Source organism: Polyodon spathula, chromosome 30, assembly GCF_017654505.1.
Source record: "Polyodon spathula isolate WHYD16114869_AA chromosome 30, ASM1765450v1, whole genome shotgun sequence".
Classification (NCBI taxonomy): Eukaryota; Metazoa; Chordata; class Actinopteri; order Acipenseriformes; family Polyodontidae; genus Polyodon; species Polyodon spathula.
Genome location: NC_054563.1, coordinates 8,334,324 through 8,337,715, shown reverse-complemented (window position 1 = coordinate 8,337,715; position 3,392 = coordinate 8,334,324). Strand labels below are relative to the sequence as shown.

The window sequence follows — 3,392 nt, the reverse complement described above, 5'->3', positions numbered from 1 at the left end:
TTTACAATGCTTCCTATGCTTTCCCATGCTTTAAACATGGTTTATTACACTGTGCTTTTACTGCAGTAAACTTTTATAATGGGAAAATGAGTACAACAAACTAAACTACCTGAAAAGCCGGCGCACTCTAATGAAAACCTGTGAGGATAATCACGTTCATCCCTTGACTGGAAAGCTGTCAGCTGCTGGTGGTAGGGCTGAAAGATTATCACAACATTCATTTGGCACACCGATTCATTTCATGCATAACAGCTTCATATGAGTATCTCCAAAGACTTTCAATTACTTTCAATTGCTATGCAAAATAGCGTCAAATCCTCAAAAGAACAAATTTACTTGTTAATGCTTTAGAAGTTTTTAAAGAGATGTGCTGAAATGCCCCAGTAGTGGATAGTGCTATAGTGCCATCAACAAAATGAATACATTAGCCAATAGCCAGGTTCTTTAGTAAAGCACAATACAGTGTATATCATTCATATCCGCTCTTTAATAGGCAAACCTTTACTTTGCAAAGGCTCTTTGCCATTGACTTTTATTAGGATTCTAAATCTGTGTATCCTTTGATCTACAGGATACTGTCCACATTAGATATACAGGGCATCACAAAGTCTTCCAGGGACCGCACAGCCTTGCAAACTGTCACTGAATGATTGATTAATATATTAAAGTCTTACTCAGAGCCGAAAAGGCACTTACTGGAATTTTTATTAAAAACCAGGATAGTAAAACTAGGAAAAACCAAAATCCTTGTCATATAATAACTACAGAATGCATCAAGTGCTGGAAAACTGTTGGTCCCCTCGAAGCGAGCTGTAGTGACCACTGCAATATCTGAACATCACAGGTGAATTAAACCAGACAGCGCCTGTCAAATATACACTTTGATATAAGCAAGGTAATATTGCACAGTCTGAAAGAGGTTCTTTTGTGCAATTTAGGGAAGACCTCACTAGATGTGGATATGAGATACAGTGCAGTGGACAATACCTATCACCAGAGATCAAAGACGACAACCACTCCAGCATAACTGAATAGCTATAGGTCACATGGTTATACAAAACAAATAATAAGCCATTTGTTGTTGGTCTTCTTACTGTATGTGTTACTGTATCATTTTAAAAAAAAGAGTGTCAATAGTGAACTGGCAGTCTTTCCAGGTTCCCCCTTACAAAAGACAGCCCAGACCAGAACATTATAATAACCACAACACTCTTTAAAAACAAAATTACTAGATATTTATTGTTTTTTTTTTGTGTTTGTTTTTTGTAATTCTCTAACTGTTTGCTAAATCACGTGTACAATGCATCTATAATAGAAAGTTATCCCTGACAAATAAATGCATACATGTTAATACATGGTTGTACAGTGTTTAAAGTCATTTCTACAGGGGTATCAAACTTGATTAAATGATCAAGCTCTTCTTAAACATAAAGGAAGCCTTAAATGTAGTGAAACTAAAAACGGTGGCTCTTTCAAATACTGTGCTACTTTGTAACAAACAGCTTTGAATGGGGTCAGCCAAATTAATGCCTTGACAATGTTGAAGTGTCAGAAACTTGGCAGTAAAGCGCCTGGCAGTCCTTGGAGGGCTTCAGTCCAAGTACTGACCTTAGCTTTTAAGACTTGAAGGGACCACAATCCTTACACAGCTATACCATCCTATACGATTAACTAATTGTGCTTCATAAAGTCGAATGGAAACTGCTGAATAATGTTACGTTAACATATTGAATTATATACCGCATTGTAGTTTTCCATATCCATAAAGAAAAACGGACAAAATGCAGCTGTACTACTACATGGCTTCCGGCAGACTTTTGCGATCTCATTTTGTAGTTTCTTTGATTACATGATGATAAATAAAATATCTAAATGATGTTCATATATCATAAGAAAATTGTGGACGGTGAATTTATTGAGGAAACAACAACTTGTAACACAAACCACAACTTTTAATGTGACTACAATGGATGATTTTTTATATGTAATTTAATTGCAAAATAATGCCGAAAAATAAACTGAAAAGGCAGCGTCACTCTCACATTGTACTTTGCTAGTGGGGGATTGGTATGCCTTGTCATCCTCTCTAGCCAATCAGTGATCTTCTTTCCCGTTGCTACGGTTAACGGGCAAGAAGAGTTTGGGCCGTGATGCAAGTGCTGTACTGATAATTTTTGTGGCAGAAGGTTTATTGCCGTTTTGTAAAATATTGTAGTGGCCGTTCAATTTTCTGAGTAAGCTTTTACTGTTGTGCAAGTACTGTATAATATGCGTCATTATTGTTCGCTGCAACTCTTGTAATGAAACACAGCGTAAAACGTTTAATGTCAAATGGTGATACAGAGGGAGTGTTAAGCACTTACGTTCTTGTTATCTATTTGTATGTTTTTTTTATTATTATTTTTGAACAAATGAACAAAAATCCATCATGAAAGCAAGTAAATATACATGCAAACTGTTTATGACCGCGCCGAAACTACAACATTAATAGTGGTCACAACTTATTGATTTTTTTTTTTTTTAAAAATCACGATTTGTGTATGCCGGCAAATTCATTGGGCTGGCTAGCTCACCAGGGAATAAAACAAAAAAACAGCAGCATTCTTGTATTGTTTTATTCTGCCACAGAATAACTTTGTTATCAGCACTGCAGCACCACCACTTCGTGTCTGGGATGTAGAAGAGGTATGTATCTCTTCAGGGACACTGGTAGCATAATCAGTTTAATAAGCATACTCAAAAAGATTGTAGTTAAAACATTGGATTGATACACATAACTGTAAGTGTTCAGTAATGGTAATGCAATACCTTATGAATACGTGGTACATGTAATCACTTTTTTAAAGGCTGCCATTGTATATTAAAGTCATTAACAAAGACGAACCTCAGAAACTTGCAACTATTTACTGAGGCTCTACCCCCACTCACACACTATTTGAAGCAGTGCCCGCTCTTATTTTTAGCATTCATTCTCCAAATTATGAATGAGCTATACTGTATATACTGTACATGTACGATTCTATACAAAATTAATATGAATACATTGAAAGGTGCAGATAATAAGAAAACTGATTAGGAAAAAAAAACTGTTAAACATTGCAGCATTTACTTTATTAATTAAATGGGTCTCTAGTGTTTACTTCAGTGCTGAAAATTATGCATTTTGTCAATATTTGCGCTAAGTAACATCCCATGATAACGGTGACCAATCAGCTGAAATCTATTAATGTTTAACCCCAAGCTAATATAAGCGTTAAATGACCCTCGATGCAGATATGGTTATAGAAGTGGCTTGACTCGGCTAGGTGCACATTCAGTTATTGAGCATTTTTGACAGGCCAGGTGTTTGTTGTAGTTTTTTGTTTAGGTAGCAGGCAATGCCTAATATCACC

At 35.9% G+C, this 3,392-nt stretch overlaps 1 protein-coding gene across 1 annotated transcript in view; it reads right to left on the bottom strand.

Annotated features, from left to right (window-relative positions):
- Positions 1-221, bottom strand: part of LOC121302616 (CD166 antigen homolog) — a 4,409-nt gene extending 4,188 nt beyond the window's left edge. Inside the window, exon 1 of the mRNA XM_041232619.1 lies at positions 110-221. Coding sequence (XP_041088553.1) covers positions 110-221 — 112 coding nt within the window. The remainder of the gene's footprint in view (positions 1-109) is intronic.
- Positions 222-3,392: the final 3,171 nt, after the last annotated feature.